This window comes from Juglans regia, chromosome 2 (genome assembly GCF_001411555.2).
Source record: "Juglans regia cultivar Chandler chromosome 2, Walnut 2.0, whole genome shotgun sequence".
Lineage (NCBI taxonomy): Eukaryota > Viridiplantae > Streptophyta > Magnoliopsida > Fagales > Juglandaceae > Juglans > Juglans regia.
Window position 1 is genome coordinate 8211963 of NC_049902.1, and position 27733 is coordinate 8239695.

Here is a 27733-nt window from a genome sequence, read left to right on the forward strand (position 1 = left end):
CAATTCAACTCAACTCAACTCACTTCAACATCCAAACGCAACCTGAGTCAGTTGAGTTCATGATGTACATACGAACTTATAACATTTACGTCTTTTGGAATTAAAATATGATGATAAGGCTGTGTAGCTGAAATTGTTAAGAGAGAAGGGAGATGTGTTTGAATAATTATGTATATATTTTTTGTATTCTGCTTTACAAAATATATAAATGTACAATGAAACTAATTATGAAAATTTACATAAAGGAAAGATATTATTGTAACAGATGCCTAAAAATAAGAAATCCTTGATTTTGTGCAATCCAAAAATATGGGAAGAGATGATTCTGTCAATACTCCCCCTCAAGTTGGCGCATGAAGATCCGTAATGTCCAACTTGCACGAGAAATTATGGAAAAGGTCTTGGCCTAAAGTTTTGGTGAAAATATCTGCAATTTGCTCATGTGAAGAAGTGTGAATTGCTTTGAGGAGGCTGGAGCGAATTTTGTCGCGAATGATGTGACAATCGATCTCAATGTGTTTAGTACGTTCATGGAACACTGGATTGTGAGCAATGTGAAGTGCAGACTGATTATCACAGTAGAGATGGAAAGGCTCGGGATGAGAGATGCTAAGATCAGTGAGAAGTTGCTTTAGCCAGGTGAGTTCACAGGTGGTGACAGCCATGGCGTGGTATTCAGCTTCAGCGGAAGAACGAGCAACAATATTCTTTTTTTTGTACACCACGAGATCGGACTCGTACCGAGCTGGATGAAGTAGCATGTGGTGGAATGACGGGTGGTGGGGCAACTAGCCTAATCAGAATCAGTATAAGCTGTAACCTGAGTGGTGCTGGTAGAGGAGAAGAAAATGCCTTGGTCGGGGCTCCTTTTGATGTAACGAAGAACACGCATAGCAGCAGTCATATGAGGAACATGAGGGGCATGCATAAACTGACTAAGAATGTTGACGGCATCAACAATGTCAGGTAGAGTGATGGTCAAGTAAATGAGACGACCAACTAGACGACGATAAATGCTAGGATCAAGAAGTAGAGGTCCATCTTCATTGGAAAGCTTCAAATGTTGTTCGAACGGAAAAGAGGCGGTCCGGGCACCAAGTTGACCACTGTTAGAAAGTATATCAAGAGCATATTTCCGCTAATTCAGAAAAATACCTGCAGAAGAACGTGCAACTTCGAGACCAAGAAAGAACTTCAGATAGCCAAGATCCTTGGTTTTGAAGTGAGTGGAGAGAAGATTATTGAAAAACTCAATTTGGGGAAGAGCATTGCCAGCAACTAAGATATCGTCAACATAAACAAGAACAATAGTAATACTTGTGTGAGTAATAAGGGTGAATAAGGAGTGATCAGCCTGAGATTGACGAAAACCTGCATCAAGAAGCACAATAGTTAGTTTGAAAAACCAGTTGCAGGAGGCTTGCTTAAGACCATATAGGAATTTTCTGAGCCGACAAACACGGGTCTCCCCCTGAGCGCAATAGCCGGGAGGTGGAGTCATGTAGACTTCTTCATCAAGATCGTCATGCAAGAAGGCATTGTTGACATCGAGTTGATGAATGATCCAATTTTTTGTAGCAGCAATGGCCAATAAGTAGCGGACAATGGTCATTTTGGCTACCGGAGCAAAAGTCTCATGATAGTCAAGTCCTTCAACTTGAGTGTAGCCCTTGGCAACTAGTCGGGCTTGGTATCTCTCAATGGATCCATCAGCTTTGAGTTTGGTTTTGAAAATCCATTTACAGCCAATGGGTTTCTTACCAGGTGGAAGATGGTCAAGAGTCCAAGTGGAGTTAGCTTCTAGAGCCTGGAGCTCAGAAGATATTGCCTCTCACCAATGAGGATGTTTGAGAGCATCAGAATAGCATGAGAGTTCAACACAAGAGGTGAGAGCATTTAAATATGTAATATGTGAGGGAGAAAAGCGAGAATATGAAAGAAAATCAGATAAAGGATGAGCAGTACCTGAAGTCATTGTAGCAGGTGAAGACGTCGTGGGCTCTGTGTGTAAGGTGGGGCATATGTAATCATGGAGATAGGAAGGCCGGGTAGTATGGCGGCGAGGACAAGAGACAGGCGGAGGTGAAGATGAGGAAGGTGGAGTTGAAGGAGAGGAAGATGAAGGAGGTGGATTTTGAAGAGGGTTTAGAGTTGTTTGAGAAGTAGGTAAAGTGAGTTCAGGAACCGAAAGAGGAATGATTGGAGATGAAGAAGAAGAGGAAGAGGTGTCTAAAATATTCTGAAAAGAGAATTGTTGTTCATGGAAGGTGACATCACGAGAATAGAAAATGGATCGTGTATCAAGATTGTAGAGTTTGTATGCTTTGTGAGTGCTAGTGTAGCTGAGAAAGACACATTTAGTAGCACGAGGAGAAAATTTATCACGATGAGTACGAAAAGTTTGTGCATAACAGAGACACCCAAACACACGAACGTGATCATAGTTGGGTATTTTGTTGAATAGAACCTCAAAAGGTGATTTATTTTGAAAAGTACGAGTGGGAGTGCAATTGATGAGATAGGCAGCAGTGAGAACACAATCACCCCAAAAAGGGAGAGGTAAGTGTGCTTGAAAACGTAGACTGGGAGCAACATTAAGAAGGTGCCGGTGTTTATGTTCCGCAACACTATTTTGTTGAGGAGTTTCAACACAAATACGTTCGTGAATAATGTCATGGTCAAAAAGATAAGTTTGAAATTGATGAGAGAGAAATTCTTGTCCATTATTAGTTCTAATGATTTTAACATTGGTGTTAAATTGAGTTTTGACAAGAGCAAAAAAATGCGTTAAATGAGTGTAAGCTTCAGATTTAAAACGCATTAAATATATCCAAGTGGCGCAGGAAAAATCATCCACTATTGCAAGAAAATAATGTGCTCCAGATAAGGAAGAAGTATGATATCCACCCCAAATATCACAAAAAATACGATTAAAAACAAAAACACTTTTATTAGTAAAAACTGGAATGGGTAATCTTGTGTGCTTAGAACGAGTACAAACATCACAATAAAAAAGAGTACAAGGAGAATCTAAAATATTAGGAATAAGAAAACTGGAGGGATGACCTAGACGTTGATGCCATAGGATCTTATTAGCAGTGGATTGAGCAGCAAAAACCATAGGGGTCAGGACGGTACACGTAAAGCCCATTGCAGAGTTCACCCGCTCCAATCAGCTTCATCAACAGTGGGTCCTGAAATAAGCAATTATTAGAAGAGAAAGTAATAATGCAAAAATTGTGAAGGGCGATTTGGGAAATAGATAATAGATCAAAGGTTAAAAGAGGGAAAAAATAAACTTGAGCGAGGCTTAGAAAAGGAGAGAGGACGCATGTGCCGAGACCCTCGGCAGGAACATCCTGACCCGTGGGAAGCTGAATCGAGTGAGGGGTTGCAAGGGGCTGAAGATCGGTGAAAGCTTCCTTGTGGTGGCAGATATGGTGGCTCGCGCCACTGTCTACCACCCAATGGAAGCGCCGATTGAGAGGAAAATCAAGGTGATGGGAGAAGAGATTACCAATGAAGTTGACAGAGGACTCAATCGGAGAGGAAGATGGCGCGAGCAAGCCAAGAAGCTTCTGGTAGAGCTCTAGTGACAAGCCAGGGATCGGACTTGAAGCCAACGGAGTAGTAGTGGTCTGGTTGACGCTGGACAGGGGCTGGCCGAGAATCGAAGGCTGGGTCTTGGGTCGCGGGTTGCGGCCAGGGGGATAACCCACGAGGGTCCAACAACGATCTCAGGTATGTCCATCTTTGCCACAAGCTGTGCACTTGAAGGGGGGTTTTGGGCACCCACCAGATCGGACTGCCATGGCCATGGTTTCCGATGAAGGTGGTCGAATGTTGAGCAGCCTTTGTTGCTCTTCTTGAAACAAAATAGAGAAGACTTTCCTTATGGGTGGGGAATTTTCCATGGCTAAGGTTTGAGTGCGGAGGGAGGCGAAGGAATCGTTGAGACCGAGGAGGAACTGGAACACATGTTCATCATCGGCTTGCTGCTGTAAAGCTTTGAGGTCAGTGCTTTGTTGGAGATGACCAAGTTCATCCCAAATTTGTTTGATTTTATTGTAGTAATCATGAACGGAATTTGTGGTTTGGTGTAGGGAGGAGAGAGTCCGTTTGAGTTGGTAAGTTCTGGCATTATTGCCATGACAAAATCGAGAGGAAAGATCAACCCAAACATCACGTGAGTTGGTATGATATTCAAGAGATTTGGCAAGAGAGGGGCTGATAGAATTGAGGATCCAGGTAAGAACCATATCCTTCGTTTGGTTCCATTGGGTGTATTCGGGTGTGTTAGGTTCAGGAGGTTTGAGGGTGCCATCAACAAAACTAAGTTTGTTTTTGGCATTGAGGGCTCGGGTCATGGCTTTTTGCCATTTGGGATAGTTGTCGCCGGTTAGGAGACCATTGACAAGAGTTAAGCTTGGTGAATCTGAGGGATGAAGGAGATAAGGGGAAGGGAGGGAAGGGAGAGGTGGGTTGGAGGATTCAACCATGGCGTTGCAAGACCGAGTTCTAGTCTGATACCATGTTAAGAGAGAAGGGAGACGTGTTTGAATAATTATGTATATATTTTTTGTATTCTACTTTAGGGATGATACCCGCCCCCTACAGGGCGGGGCCACCCCTCCCCCGCCGCCCGGCCCCGCATATGCGGGGGTGGGGAATTTTTCTCCGTACCTTGCCCTCGCATGGGCAGGGGTGGGGTACCTCGTCCACTGGCCGAGGTGCGGGGGTGGACCCCCACCCGTCCGCACCCCGCATCCCCTATTGGGCTTTTCGGCCCAGTATTTTTCTGGGCCTTAAATGGCCCAGAATCGATTTTTGGGCCACTTTGGGCCCAGAATTCGTTTTTGGGCCACTTAGAGCCCATTATTTAGATTAAAAAAATATATAAATTTAAAATAGGAAAAAAATAATATATATATATATATATAGAATTATAGATTGAACTATTAAGTAGATATTAAGTTTCAACTATTATCTAATTAAGTAATAATCATCACTAAGACAGTAAGACACTATGCTAAAATAAATAGTTTACAATTATAGAAATTAAGAGAACTAATAAACTATTACACTATTACAAACTCCTCTAAAAAAAATAAATATTACAAATTCTATAATTAACTATTGTAGCAACATTACAATTAATTGTAACTTAACAAAATCATAATTTTTCAATTTGATCAATTTGATTTTGGGGTGGAGCCGTAGCGGTGAGTTCACTGAGTGGTGAGTTGTGTCGATTGCTGTGAGACTGAAAATCAAGATCATAAAAGTTAATAAGTTATAAAACCTGAAATATTAATAAGTTAAAAATAAAAAAATTTAGAATTAAAAAGTTATAAAGATGAAACAAAAGTTAAAATGCAAAAAATAATTAGGGGAGAAATTATGCAAACCATGATAATGGTGGGTCCAATATAAAGTCATACTGCATCGGAGGTAGCCGTAGATGCCCTCTCATGTATCACTTTAAGTATTAAATTTGAAATCAAATTAATGAATACCAATTAAATTAAAATAAATAAATTAAAATAAGAAATTAGAAAATGAAATTAAAATAAATACCAGATCCAGACTGATCATCACCCTCCTCCTTGACGTCAGCCTTCTCATGCTTAAGAACATCCAGAACATGATTTGGAGTTCCCTTGATCCAATTCTGCGTGCAAATCAAAGCTTCCACAGTGGCAGGAGCTAATGAACTCCGAAATGAATCTAATACACGCCCTCCGGTGCTAAAGGTCGACTCTGAGGCTACTGTGCTAACAGGGATGGCCAAAAGTGTGCTGGCTATCTCTCCAAGGATGGGATACTTCACGGCATTCACCTTCCACCAACTTAATATATCCAAATCTCGTGAAAATTGTAGAATCTTTGCTGCTAAGTATTTGTCTATCTCTAGCTGAGCCTCTACAGAACAACGGAGGAAGGGGGTCTGCTCGTACCTCTCACCCCACTCCAATCTACGTCTTTTCCCAACCTCGACTTTAGGAAATTGTGAGCCTGAGGCTGAGGGGGTAGGTGTAGGTGCCGCAATATTACCACCCAGCAGGGTGGAAAACTCATCAAATATCTAGTAAAGGTTTCCCGAACCCTTGCTGTAATAAGCTCCGCCCATACTTGCCCGTACGCAAGGCCCAATCCAAATATCATGCCATCCAACTTATACCTCGGGTCAAAGACGACAGTTACATATAACAAAATATTAACCCTAGTTAAATCTCCCCAATACTTGTCGTACTTTGTCCTCATAATCAATGAAATCTCTCGCAACCTAATGTGACCACCCGCGACCATGTCATCTAATTCTCCTTTTACACTATATATTTGCTGACATACAACATTGGATGTAGGGTACAAAGTTCCGGATAGCCTTGTGGTGACATAGTAAAAAAATCTCAAAAACTCTACAAAAATAGTTACAATTTCCCAATCATCATCTACGGGTTTCCCCAATCCCTCGTGATCATCAAAATATTTAACATATTGGATGTCTTCGTCATCCAATAATACAAATGTCAGCCTATATTCTTGGGCCGCCTTCAACATCAGAAATTTTGAGTTCCATCGTGTAGGCATATCAGTACAAAGACCTTTCTTAGATGTTAGACCCGTAGATCTCGTAGCAACCTTGAATTTCTCCAACCTCGAAGGAGAAGATCCCACCCATCTCAGAGCAGTCCTAACCCGAGCAATCGAGTCATGAAGATCCCTCAAACCATCAGTGACAATCAGATTCAGAATATGTGCCACACATCTCACATGCAGACACTCACCACCCATGAGTGTCTTATTTGCTTCTCTAAGATAGGTTTTCAGATGTCTCAATGCAATATCGTTAGACGAGGCATTATCGACTATGACTGTAACAACTCGGGTCAAACCCCACTCCTTTATTGCGGCCTCCAAGGCCTTCCCAATTGTCTCACCCTTATGATCGGTGATTTTAGAAAATTTTATAATTTTCTTTTGTAATGTCCAATGACAATCAATAAAACGCACAGTCAAAGACATATAATTAAAATTTTGGATCGATGTCCAAGTGTCAGTGGTGAGACAAACAAATTGATCCACCAATTGACCCCTCAACTTCTCATTTTCAATGTAAAAATATTTTTTTACATCTTTTGCCACCGTGTGGCAAGAGGGAATATTAAATATTGGTTCCAAGTAGCGAGAATACGCTTGGAACCCTTTCTCGTCAACAATTTGAAAATGTAGCTTGTCCATTATGACCATACGAGCTAGGTGTCTTCTACACTTATCGGGCTAATACTTAGTATACCCCCGCAAAATTGCACTCCCACTAGTCTCATCTGCCATTTTTTGAAATCCAATTTCTAGCCTAGATTGGCTTTTCTCTTGTAATGATCTTAATATTGGATTTTTTTTTGCATTGCTCTTCTAAGTACACCTTTAATTGTGAGGTGCCATGTTTCCTATAGTGACATCCATAAATTTTCCCACAATGGTTACACTTGGCTTGGAAGTTACTTGAGTCACCACCCTCTAGTTTGGTGAAATGACTCAAAACTATTGAAGTAGGTTTCTTGCTGGGCTTGGGGGCTGGGTAAGGTGCCGTAGGGCTAAGGGTAGGGGTATGAGTAGGAGGGGTAGGTGTAGGTGTAGGTGTAGGGGTAGGGGTGCCCTCGGCCTGGAAATTAGAGCTCGCACTAGAATCTGCTGGCATATCCATGAACTCAAGTAAACAAGAAATCTGAAATTATAGAAAACATAACAACTATATATAAGATAAAGACACTCCCAGCCATTTATAATTAATCTTCCCAAAATACATCCTAAATATATGCATATATATAGTACAGCTTTCTATTTTAATCATGCATGTCTTGCAATCAAATGCAACGGATCAACTTGAGATCAAAGGTCCTTCAGAGAAAAGAGGTAGCAGTACTGGTACTACTTTGATGAATGAAAGAGTTGACTGTTTCAAATAAATATCTGAAGTGGTTGGTGTGTGCATATTAATGTCGCACAAAAGAAAAACAAAAAAAGTGTTTGGCCAACGTATAAAGACTGTCGGGAAACTTTGAGATAATTGAGAGACATCAGCTAGAGCATCCTCTTTGGACCAGAATTAATATAGCAGCAAGTGGACAGTACTACTTTCGGCATGTTTAAAACGCAAAAATTAAATTAGGTTAAAATTAACTTAATTGGGTACTGATCATCATGTCTTGTTCCCTATTAATATAAGCTCATTGGCATGCATTATATATATATATATATATATATATATATATATATATAGCCAGGTGCATGCCTCAAATTTCATGACATTAATTTCCAAATTCCTTTTTCTTACAAACTTTAATAATGTAATTAGGTGATTCACTTTTCACTTAGCTTGTTAATTATTTCTAACTCGTTCAGGTGATCTAAATTTATATAAAATTTTCTATTTTTTTTAAATATATATTTATTTGGCCTGCAGTGAACATTATGATTTAACAGGAATATAATGGCATATATATATATATATATATATATATATATATATAGTGTTTATGATCAGCTCATGAACCATATATAATTTAATTTATTTATTTTTGTTCCGCCTTTGATTTCATCGTTGGAATAATTCTTTTTTTTTTTTCTTAACAAAAGGAAATTATTAGGTGTTTAGATTTATTAATTATTTAATTCTATATGCCAAAAGCAGGTGCACCAGTACTAGAGTTAATTAGATACCGTAAACAAGGATTTGATTATGACATAGTAGACTCCTGCATGATGCATGCTGTGATTGGAGGGGCCTAGGGATTTCATCTTCACATTGCTTAATGGACAATATGTAATTTAGGGTTTCGGATGGGAGCCTTAACTTAATTTAGGGTTCAGAAAAATCCCTAAATCCGAAAGATTGGAGCCCTAAAGATTGAAACCCTAAATCCGAATTAATTAGACACAAATAATATGACACTCTTTAAAGTATAAATCAAACAAAAAAAAATTACAGAAAACAAAAAAAATTCACATGCACGATTCAAACCACATGCACAATCTAAGCTCCACAGCACAAAATTCACAAAAATCTCATCCTCCATCTCCGATAAACCCTATCCTTCCTCCAATATCCATTAAAAATATAAATCACAAAAAAAATAGAATTTTGAATTTAGGGTTTTTTACCTTCGGATCTTCGGTGACGGAGATGAAGAGAGAGGGACTGGGTGCAAGTCATGCGACGGTGACGTTGAATGGGACGGCGATGCAGAGAGACAGACTGGATGTGGTGCTGGAAACTCAGAGAGAGGGAGAGATTGAGAGTTTGAGCGAGGAAGACGAAGTGAGCGAGGGAGGAAATCGGGAGGGAGGCACCGGGGGGTAGGTTTTTGTTATTAAACCAAGCATGAAACGACGTTGTTTCATGCCTTTTTTTTTATATATAAATATATAAAATATATATATATATATATATATATATATATACAGGGCGGGGCAAGGGTCACCCCCATCCCACCCCCGCCCCAGGAGAGAGGCCCAGATGCGGGCGCGTGGCCCCACCCCCCTCATTGGCCGGACAGGGTGATCCGCCCAACCACACGGGGGCGGGGCAGAAGCAGGGGCGGGGCCCTGCTGCCCACCCCTATTCTGCTTTACAAAATATATAAATGTATAATGAAACTAATTATGGAAATTTACATATAAGGAAAAGATACTATTGTAACAAATGCCTAAAAATTAGAAATCCCTCATTTTGTGCAATCCAAAAATATGGGAAGAGATGATTCTGTCAATAGAAATAATGGAATAGAGGAATGCTATGTATCAGTCACTATTTACTCCCACATCTCATATTTATAATTTTTTTATAAGGTGTGGAAATTTTTTCATAGACTGTAGAGGTATTTTTATAAGGTGTGAGGTGGTAAATATTGACTGATAAGAAGAATTTTTCAATGGATATACACATTCAGGGTGCATAGGCAAGTTTACCATTATATTAACAATCTTTTGCCCTTAGAAGGTCATCCACCTTATTTACAATTGTATTTCTATGACATTGAGCATGAGATAGAAAATCACTTCTATGATTCGGACAGATTAAAATCCACCAATTTTGGCCAAGGTAATGGATCTTGGATGTTAATCCTTATTGCAGCTTCTTTCATTTCCTCAAGGATATTCCTAACTTAAAAGATCATTAAATACGAATACGATCCGATACTGCATTGGATCAATGAGTTTACAACGCTCTCTTTGCGTCCAAAGTAATTGTGATATGGATTGAGGATGATGTTTCATATAACAATAGTGATCGTGATATCATTGTCTACAGCCGCTCTAGCTCTAGCCACAAAGTACAATATTATTTTGGCTATTACAATCCTTTACAATAACAATTGTTATTCTCTCATGGGGATGCTGGATGGCATCAAGAGTGTGATCAATCGCGCGAATTCCTCTTGGGTTGGTCATGAGCCTTGCTTAAAATTCTCGAATCTTGAATCCTTGTTTATAAATGTAGTATCTGATTTCATAATCAAGCTTAAGTATTTTTAAATCCTTCAAATATATTTTTATAGTCCAAATTTATTTTAAATGGGTCCTTTTTTAGTTTTATTAAACCATACATAATTATAAATTTATCCTCTTTAATTTTCGAAATCCTAGAAAAAAAAAAGTAGCTTCTAGTAACTCATTTTATTGAGATGATTTTATTTCCTTTAAAAACATTTATTTAATATTCATCAATTTATTTTAGAGTAATGATAAAAAAAAGTTTGGTTTTAACGTGTGTTTCCCTTCCCATTTATTTTCTACTCTTCATTTTCTATTACCCTATTTTATTTCTTTAGGTAAATCTCAGCCATTGGAATATAATTAGCCCCTTGTGTCACTACAAGAAATTAGGTCTTTTCCAACGCTCAAAATCGTCGCAAATACTCCTAATAATCACTGCATTTAATCATTTTCAGCGATTTTGAAATCGTTGCATGTTCGACGAAATTAAAGTGCCACTTTTTATCAATTCCAGCGATAGGCAAAAATCGCCACAAAAACTACTATTTCAGGCGATTTTAGTCTGTCGCAAATATCCCAAAAATTGATGAAAATGGCCTTCACGTATACCATTAAAATCGTTGATAAAAGTTAAATCCGTCGAAACTTCTCGTCGCAAAAAGTCACTTAAACGCCGCAAGTAACTCATCATTTTGGCAGCGATTTTAGATTATTGTCGCCCTTATATATTTCCAACGGATATTTTTCGCCGCAAAATACATGTATGGTTAAGATTTACTTGACTTTATCCTTAGCTCCTCAAATACATTTCAGACCACACACACTTTACATACAAAAATATCTTAGATTGTTCCATTTGGTCATCACTCACATGCAGCCCTTTCTCTCACGATTTATCTTCCTCCTTCAGCCATCGATACACCAGTTTAGCAACTTCAGGCCACCGTGAGCAGCAGCAAGAAGCAAACCTAGAACACAACTTAAAGCTCCAAAAATAGGAGCTTAGATTGCAAAAGACACCAGTTGCATTGGTCGTGTAAGCATCGGTTCATCCCATTTTTGTTTTGCCTCATTTCCTCTATATTTTCACTACTTTCCTCCCCAGTTAAAACCCTCTTCTCCCTATTTTGACCATGGCAAGTGTGTGTCCTTACAATTGTGCCTAATAAATCCAAGAATTGAATTGGACTCTAGAATATTATAGGTGTCAAATCGTGTTAAAGGGTCGTGTTCGTATCGTGTAAGAATATATACATTATACTTAATTGGTCAACACGAACACAACCTATTAATAATTTCATGTCAAAATCTCAAACCCTAACACGACCCATTAAGATAACGGGTTGACACGACATAACCCATTTTAACCCATTAGTGAATACGAAATAGATTGACACAATATAACCCGTTTCAACCCGTTTACGTTAATGGGTTAAACAGACCCGTTAGTGACCCGTTTAACCAGATTTATTTTATATAAATATTAAAATATAAACAATATCTAAAAAAAAAAACTAACTACAAGTCCAAAATTACAATCTAAATAATAAAAATACCAACATTAAAATCCCAACAATACCAAATACGATAAATACACAAATATGATACACACACATTGTAATACTATTAAAATTACAATCCCAAATATAACAAACAAGACACATATTGTAAATTTCTGGTTCCATATTTGTTTGCTACCAAGTAAGTAGCTCCACACATCTTGCACTTGTCTCGTGCCTTGCCATCATTTTTGTTAGAATCAAGAATTAATTCAAAAAAAACTCCACACGTTTTACTGTTTCCTTCGTTTTGCTTTAGCTTTTTCGTTTTGAAAACTTTCCAAGTCCAACGGGTCCAAATTAGTCAAATCATCATTATCGCCTGCTACCTCACTCATCAGACAACAAACAACAAGAACAAATATTGTAAATTTTCTTTTTCCATTATAAGTCCCAGATTACTCTATTACATTTACAATTACAAATTATTACAAGGAATCTCAGCTTTAACTGTGCATTAAGATCAACAATATATAGCTACTTTGTTCAGTACAATCCTCCTATTTTGTTTGATCGTCTCCTCAATCAGATCAGAGAAGACATATCAAAATGCACGATTCAATTGGAAAAATCAATGCCAATTATTATAGCTACTTTGTTCAATATAGTCCTATTTATATTAATTCAGTTCTCATGATAAACTTCTTTCCAGTCCAGAATTCTTCAAACTTGAATGATGGAGCTTGACGAATCTTAGCTGTTGTTTACAGTAAGATTGGATGATGATCCGATGCTGATGATGCCAAGTGCTGTAATGTTGCATTTGAAAAAAGTAGCCTCCATTCTTGATTAGCAATGGATCTGTCTAATCTTTCTCTTATAAGAGCATTCCCTTGTCTATTATTGGTCCAAGTAAATTTCGGACCCATATAACCAATATCAATCAGGCCATTTCTGTCCATAAAGGCTTTAAGACCCCTATTTGGGTTGAAAGGAACGGGCCTGCCCCCATATTTTTCAGACTGATTAGTAATATCATTAAAATCACCTATGCAAACCCAGGGCCCAGGAAATGCTTGAGATAGTGAATCTAAATGATTCCAAAAAGTAGCTTTGTTAATCCACTGGGCTGGTGCATAAACATAAGTGAGTAACCAAGGATGGTGTGGGGGATCAGAGTAAACTAAAACAGAAATTGCATTACTATTAATATTTACAGGCTCAATTTCTACACCCGGACGCCACAAAAGAAGAAGGCCCCCTTTTTTACAAACTGCAGGATTACAAACAAAATGATGGAAACCTAGACTATGAACAATAGATATGGTGTTATCATCAACCACCAAGGTTTCCGACAAAAAAACTACATCCGGGTTATATATTCTAATATTAGCCCTAAGGTTTCTGATTGCTTTAGGGCGGGCTAATCCCCTGCAATTCCAAACTAATGTCTTCACTTAGCTTGTGGAGGCATTTTTAAGCTTGCCTCAGAAGCTGTTTTGGATTTTCCTTGGAAAGATGGTCTACTGTAAGGATTAAGTTTTGATTTCCATTTTATCTTTTTTTCTTTTCCAATATTACCAGAATGCATATCTAAGAGTGCTTTAGCCAATGATGTATCTTCTGGATTGGAGTAGGCTGTTGGGTCTTTTTTCTCTATTTTGATGAGTCTTTGAGATTTTCTCTGTGGAGCTTCAGAAAGTTCAACCAACTGGTGCCTTTTGAGGGATGGAGTAATCAACTGAAAATCCATTGGAGAGACAGATTGGTCTTCAATATTCACGGGTTCTTGGCTTATCTCTATGGGCAGATCTGATTTGCCTGGGTCGTATGCAGCATTCGGAAGACGCGATAAGTGGCTGTGACTTGGTATTGGCTTAGCTGGCTTTTCATGCCTGAGAATATATTTGACTGAAGATACGGGCTGAGCTTGCTGATACGGGTTGGGGCCTGCGTTTGCTGATACGGTCTGCGCTTGCTGATACGAGCTGGAGCCAGCGCTTGCTGATACGGGCTGAAAGAAATGGGCGTTAAAAAGGTTGACTTGAGAGGCTTCGGTTTGCTGCTGAATGGACTCATGATAATCAGCTTTATATGGGCCAGTCTTAGATGGAGTCATGAACAAAGGCCGCGTCTCAATACCCTTAAGGTCAACACAGCGGGCTTGATGAATACCCAGCCCAATTTCGGATTCAAGCCCGATATCTGATCCCAGCCCTTCGGATTTCTGCTGATGTTGATAAGTCTTCATCGCTTTATGGATAGTCTTCCATTGTGTCTTCCAAGGGGTGATTTGTTCTGACGCCGAATTAAATAACGAAATGACAAAGTGAGGATCAGTAGGTGGAGTAAAATTTCCTTGCTCAGTCGGCTTCTGTACTTGAGGATAAAAGAGATATTTGACTGAGACTTGTATTGAAGCTGCAGGGTGCAGTGGTTGGCTGAACAGTAATCACATTTACACTTGTAGGCGAGAGAATTAATTGTGATTGATCACTGTAGTTAAACAGTGCTTGAGAATCTGTTGGGGTCGTTCCCTTCGCAAGTTCATTTGGGCTTTGGTGAGTTGAAGGAGAATGGAGGAACTGCACCTCATCCGGTATTTTTTCTGCATTTTTCTCAATTTGAACACTGGTAAAATTACTCTGCCCACCCAAAGTTATTTCATAATTTTTTCTTGGGGAAATAACTTGCTTTCCTTTACTGTAATCATCTGCATTTGAAGCCGGAGGATGAAATTGTTCGAAGTGATCTGTTACTTCCTGTTGCCCACTATCTGATTGTTGGTTTGACTGAATATTTTCTGGGATGTTGTTGAATTCAGCTCGAAGCCATGGGCCGTATGAAAGTCTTGTTGGAGGTGAGCTTAGATATCCACAAAAGATTTGAGAGTGTCCAAGTCTCCCACACGCATAACAAATGTCTGATAATTTTTCATATTTAAACGCTACCCATACTTCATGGTTCCCAACTCTCGGCATCATGAAACCTTGCTTGAGAGGCTTGGTAATCTCCACTTTAATACGAATATATTTTCTGAAGGTTAATCCATAGAGAGGGTCTACTTCCACTTTGATCAAAGAACCGAGAGCTTTCCCAATTTCAATTGCATTTTCAAGAGTTATATGATCTAGAGGTAATCCATGTATTTGCACATTGAAAATAGCATAGTTTAAACTGATTTCTTGAAGAGTAGCTCCTAGTGGCCAAGGTTTCATAATAAGCAAATGTCCTTTAAAGTTCCAAGGGACCTGATTTAACACTCTAAGTTTATCTTGAATGGATCTAAATGTGAAAATAAACTTGTTGATCTCCAAATCCTCAATGAGAAAATTTTTTATGAAGTTCCATGAGGCCTTTATACTAGAGTGTATTGCAAATTTATTCAAAGGCTGATCAGCTACTAACCTTCCTATCAGGATTTTGTCTGAATTTGCTTTTGCAGTTTCTGGAGCTGGTTGAAGATTCATATCATTCCATGAGAGAGCTTCCGTTTGTGAGATTAGAGATTCCATGTCCATCATAACACTTGTTTAGGATGAAGAGGTCGATGAGTGTAAGGGAGTGATGATATGAGTAGCTAAGCAACAATAAGTGCAGAAATATTATCCACCTCCTAGATAGAGAAGCTCTGACTTCTCTCTAGCCAGTTTTGGGAGTGGAGGAAGATGTTCGATCGTGAATTATCTCTATGAGATTGTAATCAACTTTGTCTTCCTCTTGGAGCCCAGGGCAAAACGGTAAGTTTTCCTTCTCTAGCTTAAATGCCTGGTGTGCATGCTCTGGATCTCGCAATTGCTCCTACCTTTTGACATTGACTCTAGCTTTTAATTTTTTTCTGTATGGACCCTTTGAAATATTTTGTTATTAATTTTCTCTTTCAAATTTTTTTGGGAACTTGATTTTGAGAATTTAGTTATAACTCTCATGCTCCCTTTGTACACGGTATTAATCCATCATAAGTGAAGTCATCAATAAAATTGGAATACGATACTTTCCTTTAAGAGTATTGCTATGGGTCCTGAATTTGAAACCCAAAAATTATCCCGAACAGAGGTTTTTTTTTTTCTTTTATATATATTTTTTTATCATCATAAATATTTTTTTAATCATTCAGTAAAAAAAAAAAAAAAAGTCCCATTCGGGACAGTTTTTGGGTCCCTAATTCGGGACCCAAAGCATTTCCCTTCCATTCTTTGTTGTTGTCCGTTTCAGTGTTTTGTAGTTATTTTGTTTCTGATGTTGGTATTGCTTTTGTTGACCCGAGTGAGGTTTGGGCCTTTAGATCGGACATAATCCGGGGCAAGACATTCCAGAGTGTTGGGCGATGCTACGGCCGGTGATTATACGGCTGGGCTGTTGTGGTCCGTATGTACGCTGGGTGCTCGTTCCACCAGAGCTCGAGATGAAGATACTTGCGGTGGACGTGAAGTCTGGGGTCTCACCAGAGCTTGTGGTCTTGTAGTTGTTAATGTGGTTATTTGTAGTTGTTTGTTAGTTTAATTTTTAATAAAATAGAAATAGACTATAAGATTTGATGTCTATAGTAGTATCCCGTACTCTTCTTTCTTGGGAGGATAGAAAATGCCATTAAGTTCTGTTTTTACAGAGCACTTTCTTTGTTATGAGAGAATTTGATTAAAAGTTAAGACAATGTCCATCACAAATATATTTGTGTGTGGAGAAGCTCCAAAGTTGTTGCGTTAGTTGGCTTATAAGCTAGATTTCTTATGTATTAGAACTTCTTGTATTGATAAATCATATTTGAAACTTCGGTTTATTAATGGAATGAGTATGTTTCATTCAAAAAAATAAATAAAATAAAACACCAAATCAACAGAACCTACTACCTTCCCGACAAACAACCTCACAAACATTTATTTTTGGGCGTTGCTACAGCAACCGCTCATCCTTCCCGTTTTCGTTTCCCGCTCAACGTGGAATGCCACGTTACTCTTCTTCTTCCTTTTTTTTTTTTTTTTTGAACTTCATTTACTGCTTCCTAAAAATTACCCCCAAACCCATCCCTTACAGATCTCGCCCCTTGCAAAAACCCCCAGACACCTCCTCGAAAGATCTTGTCTAGCACCTGTACCAGTTCGCACGGCGCAAGAGACCCATTTCCGGCATTCTTTCTCGCGGCTCTCCTCCATCCGACCTCCAATCTAAGAGGTAGATTTCTTTCATTCTTCCTCAAACTAAACTACCTCTGTTATTTTTGGATTTTGCATGGTTTGATAGTGTATTTTGTATAGAAAATCCTACAGAGATAGCAGGTGGTGCCGCATTTCTTTGGGTAAATGTTGGTGGTATCTCATAACCTTCAGAGAACAAATGATGCAAGCGCTTGTGTGGAGATGTTATTGAGCATCTTTAAAATACAGAGGCCAAAATTAGGACTAAAAAAACAGAGTTACTTTGTCCAGCACTATCTTCTACATGGTTCAAGTCTGTTCACATGGCAATTTTCTAAATATGAATTCATTTGGACAAGCTAAAATGAAGATGTGCCAACAAACCAGGAAAATAAATTAAAAGAGATGTAAATTTACCAAGCATATGCAGGGAGAGGGGAGAGGATTTTCGGGAGGGAGAGATGGCTTGAAGAAGGTAGCGTTTTCGTTTTCGAGAGGGAGAAGCAGATAGGGTTTTTGAGAAAGGGTTTGCAGGGAGAGGGGAGGGAGAAGAAGGTAGCGTGTTTTCGGGAGGAAGAAGCAAGCGTTTTCGAGATGACATTTTATAATTTATTAAATCATGCCATCTGAATGCCACATCAAGCGGGACACTCAAGCGGGAAGGAAGAACGGTGTGACTAGCATTTTCCTTTATTTTTTATCTACTGATCTAACCATTCACTGAAAACGACTAGCATAATTCGGAGTGTCCATTCACTGTTGTCGATTTTAAGCAGTACTCTTAAAATCTTGCCTAAGTAGTGTTATCCACGTCACTTGCGGTCTTCCTAGCCTTCTGTTCAGACTCACCAAGTATCATTTGACGAGTGTTTCGCCTGCGAGGAAATGCTACTTGAACGTTTGATACGACAAAACTTTGCACCAAATTGGAGTCGGTCGTCCCTCTGAACTTGCTAAACTTCGACCAGTGTTGATATAGCATATGCTGTATGTTGCCGACCGTAAGAGCGAAAGCTTCGACTTTTGTATGGCATCGGAGAGTCCTGGTCGAGAAGGGGAGGTTGGATGGGTCCGGCAAGGAGGGGGACTTAAACACCCATTCTAGCAGTTCAACTCCATAGATGTCATCGGTTTTAAGACACCCAGTTTGACGATGATCATGACCAGTTGTATAGGTCCATATGATGCCTCGCGTGATGAAGAGCAATGCATCAAGTGGTTCTCCCTCCCGAACAATGTAACTGTTCGCATCGTAGCTCACTTGCTTGAGAAAGTCGCAGCTAATCAATTTCAACGCATCTTCACTCTCATTTTGAAGAAGTGGCACCTAAGTGTCAATAATAAACAAATAATCAATAGAGAAGGACGACTAACGTGGAGAAGTCCAATGTATATAAAATTTATTACTATGAGTATGCGTACGTGGAAACATATATATAAAAAACAACTTGTAATTATTCATAAAAATTACGTTCTAAGTAAACCATTGCACCTTAATTTTAATTCGATTAATTTAGAACTTCGATCGTGTTAATTGCCTATACATTTGTATACTTAGTGATACTATTCTATAAATTTTCAACATCTCATTTCATGTTTTTCACATTTCCTATAGTGAAAAATTATTTCAGTTTTCAATTAATTTACTATTTTTTTCGTTCTACATATCCAAAAGGAAGTGTAAAAAAAGGAGGACTAACTCTCCTAGTAGCTAGAAAGAAGAAATGAATTATTTCTTATTTGCTCTATCCATATAGGAAGTAGGACAAAAATGGGGGACTTGCTCTCCTTTGTAGAAAAAAAGAAATTAATTCTTTCTGCCCTATTTATAAAGCAAGTTGGAAGAAAAAGACTCACTTTCTGTAGTAGGGGTAAGCAGAGATGGTGCTGAATTTTTCTTCTAATGAACATGGGAAGATGAGGAAACGGATTCTCTACATCAATATCTTTATATTCTGCAAACAGTCGATCTACCTCGTCTATGATCTGCTGTTTTATTTCTTTAAGCCTCGGGTTTCTGTCTATCCACTCAAGTATTTTCAGTTTTTTGTCTTTCAACTCATAGTGCTGCCAACGGCTACATTCTAAGTTCTTAGCTACCTCCAACTTCATTTGCTTAGCTACCTCCAACTGCATAGATGCCTCCCACTGCGTATACATCTGTTGCATAACAAGTTCAACAAATTAAATGTTGTCCATAAATTATCGTTTGTCTCAAAATTAAATTTCAATTAAGACAAAGTTGTAAACATAATAATCTAAGTGTTTCTTTTTCTTTTCTGCTCAATTCGTAGTCTGTAGAAAAAAAGTACGGTTAGATCTTTGTCTTGCTGCATGCCTTTCTTTAATGGGTTATGGGTGGTGGCCGTGGGCATTTTTTCAAGAGGTGGAAGCCAATATATTTAGCCATATGGGTCCCTAGATACGCATCAAAGAAGCCAAGTCGAGTAGGTGCCTTTATAAGGCAACAGCACCTCACACTGTCACGTCGACAATTTGCACATTCAGAGATAGGGATCAGAATATATACATATATATATATATATATTTATATATATATATAGACACATACACACACACACACATACATACATATATGCTGCACTTAGGAATTTCATGCTGCACGTTTCCGTAAATCATGTATATGAAAAACTGATATTTGTACAGATAAATTTTTATAAATAAGGGCTATGAAGCTAGCTTTCAAAAGTATGCATCTCGATCACCAACCTGCAAATGTCCAAGGAAGCATACAAACAGAACCAAGCCAGAGATGGAAGTTAAAACTGCGAAGCCGTTCTCCCAGAAATGCGGACTTGTTTGAAGGTTTGAACCAAAAGAACTACGAATTTGCAACAGCTATACAATGTAAGAGATATTGTATATATATTCACAATCAAAATTATTAATTAATATACTAAGCAGATCAAAGTAAACAGACATATATAAAATCTAAAATGGTCTACAGGTAGGTGTGTATTTATAAGTTAAAGACTGTTGGGGTCAAGATAAGGAAGCCGAAATGATCATGATCGCAAGCCTAGAACAAATGGATATTATAAACAAGATCAATCTGTCTTTCTGTTGCAATTCTATACATGTATTATCAGTACTATATAATCCTCCGAGGGAAAGTTAATTAAAAGAAGAGTGGAAAAATTATGTTTTGCATCCTTACATATAGTATGATCGATTTCTCCAATTAATATATGGAAGAAGGTTCCTTTCTTTTTTCTTTATTTCTCTGATTTTAAAACCACTAATATGGTATATATCAAGGATCCACTCGAGAGGTGGCCCTGCATAGAACATGAATGCATAGACAATTGAGCACAAGCTGTGTGGCAGTCGACATGGTGTGGATGACATGCAATGATATATAAAAACTAATGTGAAATAGCTCAATGTAGAAAGATTTTTAACGGTAACATTCACAAACCTCAAATTTCGGAGGCCCCACCAAAAGCAGGGTCTTTCGTGGAAAATCCATGGATGCCACTGTACCAGATTGAAGTGCTCCTTGGAATATTCCAAAATCAAAGACCGTTGTATTTGGGGTTGCTATTGGACAAGAATCGTTTAAAAATGTGTAATTGCCAAAAACAGTTCCGTGGTTACAGGCAAAAGAACTTGGATCACATTCAGTATGATTTTCACAGGCGAGGTACCAGCAAGCGGTCTCTCGCTGGACGGAGAAAAAGTACCAAAAACCACCCAGTATCTAAAAGACCTTTTCTTTTCCCCATTGATCCAGAAAATTGTCCCGGAAGGAATAGTTTCTGAATCAGTTGATGATCATGTGACATATGGATTGTTGTGATTGATCTTCTACTTTAATTTGGACACATATTATATAGTAGGAAATTGTGCACTAAAGTTCATTGCTTTGGTGTGGCTGTTGAAGAGCTTCAATCCAACATCCTTAGTTAATGTTGATCCTCAAACAAGGGAACATCCAACTTCCGATAAAAAGACAAGACTTGCTTCTCAAAAATGGTCTGAAGATAAAAAATCTCCACGGGATAGGATGAAGAAAGATGTATAATCCATTTCGTTTTAGATTATAAATAAGGATGGTTATGTGAGTCGGTCACTAGCATATCCAACCCCAATCTTATGATTTGTCAAAGTTTATTCGTCTGAAACCTAAAGAAATCAATAAACCTTGATCATAAAGGTATATATATTCAGACACTTATCGATGCAAATTAAGTTTAATTAGAAGAAAAAATTATATGAGGTAAATAAGTATGAAATTGAGAGTCAGATTACTTACATGACTGGCAATAATGAATAGAAACAAGTTGAATCCAGCTTTCACTGCTATGACGGTCTTAGATAGGTCGATGATCATAATATTCCTGTGGATGAATACTTTTTTCCATGACAGGTAGACACGAAGAGCTCTTGGCAGATATTGGAGTAAAACAACAGCGCTCAAGACTTTCCTCTTGTTCAAAGATTTGAAAGCTCTCATATTTTTTGAAAAGAGAATTAGAAACAGCACCTGGACATGAGTTGACAGAGATTTGGTACAAGAAATTGTTATTTAAAAAAAAAAAAAAGATTTATTACTCTCATCCTCACACACCACACATCATAATAAAAAAATATAATGTGTGATGTGTGAAGATGATGAATAGATTTTTTTTTCAAAACAAAACCTAAGGCCCCACTTAGATACTGAGATGTCTCAATCCATCTCATATCATCTCATGATCTCATCTAGCATCCAAACACAATTCAAACAAAAATACTTTATAATTTCAAGTACTTTTTAATTTTTTTAACTTTTTAATTTAATCATTACCTAATCATTATAAACTTTCCAAATTTCTAAACAAAATACAAAAACAATTCAAAATTTTCAAATTTCAAAATAAAAATAATATTTTATAATTTTATAATATTTTATTCAATTTTTTTCCTCTCATTTTTCAAAATTTCGTAAAACATCTTAACTCAAATAGTTTCATTACTATTTACAAAATATTTTATTATAATTCACATATTTCTCATCTTATCTCATAGGGCTGTAAAGAATTCAATCCGGACCGATCGGTCTCAGTCCTAAAATATGTGGACCGATGAAATTCGGTCCAGTCCCGGGGTCTACAAATTATGGACTGGATTTGACTGAATTGGACCAAACTCCTATATATATTTTTTAAAAATATTTTAATAATTTAATATATTATTTTTATATAGTAATTATATAAGTTAATGATATAATTTTTATCTAATTTATTATCATTAATCATATGAAATATAAAATAATATATGCTATCAATTAATAATAAATCATAAATCATGTGATAATTTATGTCAATATATGTAAATAGTTAATACATCATACATTCATAGAATTATACATATTCTACTATTTACACTTAATTAAAATAATTAGGTAATCTCTTTTTAAATACTTAAGTTGCAAGTAAGTATGAATAATTTATGTACAATAAAATTATTTGATATTTATTAACATTTGCTTGAGTAGAATGTCAAGAGTGACTCGAGCGAACACTAGGGTTTGTATCTCACTCGATCCTACTGTCAAGCACACCTAGAGCAAACTCAATGGTTGAGCTTCGCTCGAGTGCTAGTTCGAGCGGCAGTCAAGTGAACTCACACTTTCTCATTTTTCAACTCTAAAATTAGTCTCCACCCCAACAATTAATAATTATGTATACTAAAAAGTAAAGTCCAAGTTAGTAAGTAGTAGCGATCAATATTATAAATATAATTATAGTAAAATATCATAATATACATTAATAATTTACTTAATTTTAATTTAATAATTTAAATCTTTTTTATTAATTTATTTAGTCGACCAAATGAATGAAAATTAGGGGTGTAAGTTTAAACCGGAAAACCGGATCGGACCAGACCGGTTGGTCCGATTTTTGAACCGGTTCGGTCTGGAACCGGTTCCTATATTATAAAAACCGGCCGGATCCGGTCCGGTCCCGGAGTTTCCGAGACCGAACCGGACCGGTTGGAAAAAATATATATAAAAATTAATTTTATATTATACAAAATATTATATATATAAAATTTAATATAATATATAATTATATATTAAATTTTTATATATAATATCTATAATTATATATCATATATGCAACAATTTTATATTATAATTTATAAAATAAAAATTTAATCTTAAAGATGAAATTTTAATTGATCATATGCTTTAAACATAAAATATATATATTAAATTATTAATAACATTTTATCATAAGAAGTAACACTTTATTATATATTTTTTACATTTTAAAAAAATTAAAAAATCAGATCGGACCGGATCGAAAATCAGTAAAATCAGAAGTATCAGTTTATGAGGATAACCGAAGCGTAATCGATTTTAAAAAATGTAAAATCGATACATACCAGTTTGATTCTAAATTTTATTCAAAACCGGATCGTACCGAACCGGTTTTACCCCTGATAATGACGATAATGATGGCATACAAGGGTCCGAGTATGTGTGTATATATATATATTATACATATATACACAAGGTTTTCAAGCAGCTAGTATAGGAATCCTTCGTGGTGTGGGAAGACATGGCTGCAGAGGAAAGCATAGAAAGGGTAGCGGAGGTGGATGAATTTGTGGAGGATAATTTAGAAGAAGCAACGAAGGATGAAAAGAAGATTCATTTACGAGACCAGGTTAGTGCCAAGCAAGATGAAGAACGAGCAGCCGATCGAGGATGATCCCAACAAGATGCCTCTTTCATCTGTTGTCAAAAATTCCTTCAGAAAGTCTGTCTTATCTTTTCGACTTTCAGATCTTCCTCTCCGTGTTTCATTTCCTTCCTCTATTAACACGCCGTCAGATATTGATCACTCGATCACCAAGATGCACCCCATCAAGAATGTCGACGATTCTAGGAGGCTGGATGGTCCTAGATGCAGGGATGCTTCTGTATGCCTCGTATAGCATCACCCATGGGAGAACCATGCTTCTGTATGCCTCGTATAGCTTCACCGATGAGATGGTTTTTGCACTAAGGAAATGAATCCTCGTTGGAATTTGATTTCTAGTGATTGCGACTGTTTCGATGCCATCCGTCACATTGCCTCAATGGCACGAGACGGCTAGCGGCTTCTTTTCTTCCTCAGGGGTGAAGCTTAAAGAAGCCGGGCAATTAGCCGAGAAATTTATGGGGAAGGTTGTAAAGGATGCAAAGTACAACTTCACAACTTGCTTAGGAACGCAATTTAGGAACGTCTTATATCCATTGCTGCTACCACCAGTACATTGCTTAGGAAGGTCGTCTCCGAGACAAAGGACAAGTTTGTTGTCAGAAAGACAAAACTTGAAGAGGTGGCAAAGAAGCTTGGGCCAAAAAGTAAGACCATATTGACTGACATTGAACGATGGCAGAAGAGAGTTTGCTAGCACTAATGTATTTGGAGTTCCAAGTGAGGTCACAGTGCAACAAAAACAATCCAGTGGTCTCATTCCCCATATTTCGGTCAAATGTGAAGACTGCAAGCCTTTGAAGACTCTTGGAATACACATTGTGAGTATACATCCTTATGCATCCTAAATCACCAGGTTCAAGATTTAAGGAGCTGTGAGCATGAATTCCTCGTATATATATTTGATAGGCTGCTGGAACTTGTTAAGTTTAAGGCCATTAGTATAGCTAGCGTTTGTTTGTTGGTTGTTGAGTGGCAGGAATCTCTTTCAAAGAGTTGTGACAAATTAGATGAAGGGGTGAATATTGAACCTCAATTGTTTGATGAATTTCCACTTAAGGGTGTTTTTGAGCCCTCTGACAGAGGAAGAGAAAGATTTGCAGCTGTTACAACCAGTCTATCAATTAGAATTAGTTGGTCTCAGAAAATGTTGTACTGTGAGGATGAGTTCTCCTTGACTGCACCATTTACTTTTCCTGAGTATATACTATTCCTGAGTATATAAAATGCAAAAAATTGAAAAGATACATATTAAGCCTGAACGTTGGTGCTGGAACTCAGGTTGTTTGTTGGCCTCCAATAAGATCAATTAGGAATAATTCATTGGCCACCACTTTGAAGAACAATGAGGAAGTAGATGGCAAACTAGAACCTGGGGCTCTGTTTGTGAAGGTCAGCATTGATGAGGCTCCCTATCAAATAAAGTGTAGGGATTTGGTTAGAGCAGGGAAGCTGTTTGACGAAATGCTTGAAGGGACTTTGGCTAATTATCTCAGCAAGCATGGTGTTAGCAGGCCTTCATGGTATGCAAGTGGAGCTACCATCCAGATTTTAGTTGAGATAGGACATATAGGAAGACAAGCAAGTGGTGTTGTTATAGTAACAGATGGAGAAACTATTAATTATCAAGAGCTTTTTTCAGTCGTGGGTCGGACTAGGGTGGGTTTCTCAAACAACAAGGGAGAGCAAAAGATCACGAGGTTCTTATTTGTATATGAATTGATAGGCCTTTGCGTCCAACCATGCTTAAGGACTTTTACCACAAAACTCAGATACTATCTTGGGTTTTGAGTTATGATAGTTTGCACTTCCTTGATTCTTTGGTAGTCACAGCAGTAGCTCTTTCAGAAGTTCCCAATTCAGAAGCGGTTGCAAGAGTTCGAATTGGTCTTGTAGGTGATAAATATATTATAAATCCAACAATGAAGGAGATGGAAGAATCTGAGTGGGACTTGCTGCTAGCTGGTATAGGCAATGCAATATTGATGATAGAGGGTTACTGTAATTTTCTGGGAGAGGAAAAGATGTTGCGAGCTGTAGAAGTTGAGAAGGATGCAGTACGAGTAATTTTCAATCAGGTGAAGGCTTTAGTTAAGAAGTGTGGGAAACCAAAAATGCTCGACACAAATCAAATTACCTCCTCTTGAGCTATATAAGCATGTTGAAGAGATTGCTAGAGATGAGTTGGTGAAAGTCTTGCAAAGCAGGAACAAACTACATAGAAGAAAGGCTCTCTCCTCATTAGAAGAAAATGTTGTGACTATACTTACAGAAGAGAGGTATGCCAAGCCAGATGTAGCTTCAGGAGCGGCTGAAACTGTGCCAGATTATTTGGAGGATGAGGATCAGGGTAAGGAAGTGGTTCTGAATGGTGAAGTGGTCATAGAATTGTATCATAGCTCTCAACCTTGAGGTCAAGGTTCTGAAAGGGAAGAGGATTGTTATGAATCTGACTGAGACGGTGTCGTTGGGATGGGCTGTATGAACTTAAGTTGAACGCACCGTTTCTGGAGCAAAATGGAGGAATGAAGGGCAGCATGAAACACAATCGTTTTGAAGGAAAACGGTGTAGCTTTGCCTAGTGTTATCTGATGTAGTTTTATTTGATGTTGAAAGACAATAGCAGTGTTGGAAGGGGACAGAAAACACTTTGTCTGTGAATAGTCTTCCAAGTGCACAGTAGATAAAACCTTTGAAACAATACAAGATATCTGGGTTTTATCTGAGATGTCTGTTTGGATATTTATCTCATCTCAAACAGGATGAGAATTTTGTCTCATATGGGGCCCCAAACAAGCCCACGTAAAATTTCAAGTCAATTAAAATGGTAATTAAAAATGTCTCTTCAATTTCTTATCTAGGACATGCAATATTTAGTATCGTTAGTATAAAAATTCTGAATAATATTAAATGAGTAATAAATAGTATATATATATATATATATATATCCTATGCATCTATCACTTATCCACTTGAAGTTCTCAAATTAATGCAAAAACTGGAAAGGACATTAATCCAATAAAAGGTTAAACACATGCATGCTAAATTAACCAAGTTATAAGATCGAATCTACAGAGCTATAGAATATAACGTGAATTTCGATCACTAGTGTGCTTACTTAGGCATGTAGTTAAGACGAACGCATGCAAGAACACATCAAAGCTAAAGGCCGAAAGAGGGGGCCAATTACGGAATATAATCGGCCTCCTGGCAGTTGAGCTTTTGGAAACACATGTAGAACTGTTAAGAAGCAGAAAAGTCTACCTTACCTGCGGGATTGGAAGAATGGCGACGATATCATTTGCGACTTTCAAGTACCTCTTTCTTCTGAGCGAAACATGACTAGTATCTCCCTTCGTTTCTTTCTCCTTGTCTAAAGAAGAACGAAGAAATGGCAATATGATATCCACAAGAGAAACGCAGTCTAGGAGCGTTCGGAGACAAACAATTGCGATGTATAATGTTCTATCGAAATCAACGCACTTTCCGACTTCATTGATCACGGGAATGTAAAAGAAGAAAGGGTCCACCGATAGTGAAATCACACACGACCCTGCGAAAAAGATATACCAGAATTGAGCTGATGGTTGCCTCTTTGGGTGGAGCATTTTCCCAATCCACTCTGGTTGTTGCCAAAGATTGGGGACTTTCCCAACCCACTCTGGTTGTTGCCAACGATGGGGGATTTTCCCCATCCACTCTGGTTGTTGCCAAAGATGGGGGATTTTCCCCATCCACTCTGGTTGTTGCCTCTTTTTCGTTTTCCCCATTTCTGATGAATCAAGTACTTGAGCATTCTCGGGACCTTGCATCTCAATATCTCCAACCCTGAGCAGATTAGAACAAACAAAAAACAGTGGTTAAAGATATTTTCTTTTATTATTTT

At 37.8% G+C, this 27733-nt stretch overlaps 2 protein-coding genes across 3 annotated transcripts; both read right to left on the minus strand.

The window, feature by feature from the left end:
• Positions 1 to 14362: 14362 nt before the first annotated feature.
• Positions 14363 to 15520, minus strand: LOC108982571. The gene has a single exon (XM_018953985.1). The coding sequence runs from the start codon at positions 15518 to 15520 to the stop codon at positions 14363 to 14365; it is 1158 nt and encodes a 385-aa protein (XP_018809530.1).
• A 1945-nt stretch (positions 15521 to 17465) lies between these two features.
• On the minus strand, positions 17466 to 27672 carry LOC108982799 (cyclic nucleotide-gated ion channel 1-like). 2 transcript variants are annotated; one of them, XM_035685071.1, is made up of 6 exons: positions 27117 to 27672; positions 21411 to 21641; positions 20574 to 20695; positions 19865 to 19976; positions 18992 to 19294; positions 17466 to 18461 (listed from the first exon to the last, which is right to left on the minus strand). In XM_035685071.1, exons 1-6 carry the CDS (start codon positions 27657 to 27659, stop codon positions 17928 to 17930), a joined length of 1845 nt encoding a protein of 614 aa, XP_035540964.1. In that variant the 5' UTR covers positions 27660 to 27672; the 3' UTR covers positions 17466 to 17927. The 2 variants fall into 2 exon arrangements, with proteins under 2 accessions (XP_035540964.1, XP_035540966.1); XM_035685073.1 differs by lacking the exons at positions 19865 to 19976; positions 20574 to 20695.
• Between the last annotated feature and the right edge of the window lie 61 nt (positions 27673 to 27733).

Coding starts and splice junctions, on each gene's coding strand:
- LOC108982571 (XM_018953985.1), bottom strand. CDS start 15,520: ATGGACATGGAATCTCTAATCTCACAAACGGAAGCTCTCTCATGGAAT.
- LOC108982799 (XM_035685071.1), bottom strand. CDS start 27,659: ATGCAAGGTCCCGAGAATGCTCAAGTACTTGATTCATCAGAAATGGGG. Junction 19,977..20,573: donor TGGGGCCTCCGAAATTTGAG/GTTTGTGAATGT, acceptor GCAAATTCGTAG/TTCTTTTGGTTCAAACCTTC. Junction 19,295..19,864: donor GCTTCCTTGGACATTTGCAG/GTTGGTGATCGA, acceptor GTTATGCAACAG/ATGTATACGCAGTGGGAGGC.